At 36.2% G+C, this 1,478-nt stretch overlaps 1 protein-coding gene across 1 annotated transcript; it reads right to left on the bottom strand.

The window, feature by feature from the left end:
* Window positions 1-212: 212 nt before the first annotated feature.
* Window positions 213-1,026, bottom strand: LOC113380110 (elongation of very long chain fatty acids protein 1-like; the record flags this gene model as incomplete). Its single annotated transcript, XM_026619581.1, has 2 exons — window positions 878-1,026; window positions 213-402 (listed from the first exon to the last, which is right to left on the bottom strand). Coding segments are annotated over exons 1-2 (251 nt in total), but the record flags the coding sequence as incomplete, so codon positions are not given.
* Between the last annotated feature and the right edge of the window lie 452 nt (window positions 1,027-1,478).

Below are 1,478 nucleotides of genomic sequence, written 5' to 3'. Positions count from 1 at the left end.
AAGCGGCACCACAGGATCAGGAAGCCTGGAAACAGATGTTTGAAAAGGAAAATTCATAACAGTGATTAATGATAATAAAATGGTAAAGGAGATAATAAACAGGGTAGGAAAAGGGAATCATTGATTGTGGTGCTCTCATACCATAGACCTGCCTTCAAGCAGACTACTATTTATTATTATCATAACCCTTATATATATTCATTTATATTTACCTGTGAGAAATGTAAAAGCATATGACTACTTGCACTAAATCATAAACCATCATAATAGTTTCTAATTTGAAAGGTTGCCTGTCCTTCATGTAGGCTGGGCCATATTTTAAAATAAATAATAGATATACTGACAAAATGCCTACGATGCCAAATAAACTTCCAATAAACGGCCATTCTGACGTCCGCGGATCTGCAAAATAAAATACAACTTTAGTGCCCTTGAAGGAAGTAATTGAGACTGTGATAAAATTTTATCGCGTAGACCTGGTGTCGTTGTGTTTGTCACTAGAAATGTTACTGATAAGGTAATAAAAATTTATCGCTAAATTATAGAAAATTGGTTTGTTTTTAACAAAGATTAAAGGAAAACGGGGAAGTAAAGTATGCTTGTAATAAAGGTTTGGTGAAATTGCACTGAATGAAAATATTTTAGGTTTTTTGGTATTTAGATTTGTGAAGGGTAGCAAGAGTAAATATCAGTTCTGTGCACTCTCAGGTTTATACACTTGGTCAATAAAAAAAACTACAATTTCGAGATTTGCTCTGACCGACTATCACTTTTTATGATTATGATTCTCTGGCACAATTTTTCACTATCCGCTGCATGTATCCATTATTTTTTGCACTTAATCCCTTAAAATCCAGTATCCGATTAATCCACTCACCGGCCATTTCTTCGTGCAGATAGTTCCAGCCATCCCAGGCCATTCGCAGCAAGAGAGCCATCTCGCACTGCTCGGTCTTGTCTTTTCTGTTCTTGGTTACGGCCGACCGGTGCGATCCGCAGACTAGTAGTGATACCGGTAATGCGGCTTACGATATTGAAGAAGTAAAAAACGGCCACTCAAAATATAAATGCATGTTATATATTTTACGCAACCAATGGAACATTTGAAATTACCATTGAATATACTCACAATGACATTAGCGGAATGGTAAATGCTTATGCATTGAATATTCATCAGTGTCATCATTAAAACAGTGAGTAGCGTCACGAGGCGCGTACACGTGTCCGATGTATGAACGCGAGAACCCCCAAAGACGTCCAAGGAAATAGAATCCTAATACGAGTGTGTCCTTCTCATTTAATTACCGAAAAATGTTATTGACGTACGATCAGTCAATTGCAAGTCACTGCGTGTTATTTACGGAATTAATTACCAATTAATTACACCTAAATTTAGATTTGGAAACATATGCTTGTAACACTATGATATGTCAAGACGCTGGATTTCACAATTCAATTACGATATGAAATTTAGTTGT

This window comes from Ctenocephalides felis, unplaced genomic scaffold (genome assembly GCF_003426905.1).
Source record: "Ctenocephalides felis isolate EL2017-DRISC unplaced genomic scaffold, ASM342690v1 CF-g0.4_SCAFFOLD_01901, whole genome shotgun sequence".
Classification (NCBI taxonomy): domain Eukaryota; kingdom Metazoa; phylum Arthropoda; class Insecta; order Siphonaptera; family Pulicidae; genus Ctenocephalides; species Ctenocephalides felis.
Note: the sequence above shows the minus strand (reverse complement) of the source record. Positions and strands in the feature narration are given on the sequence as shown.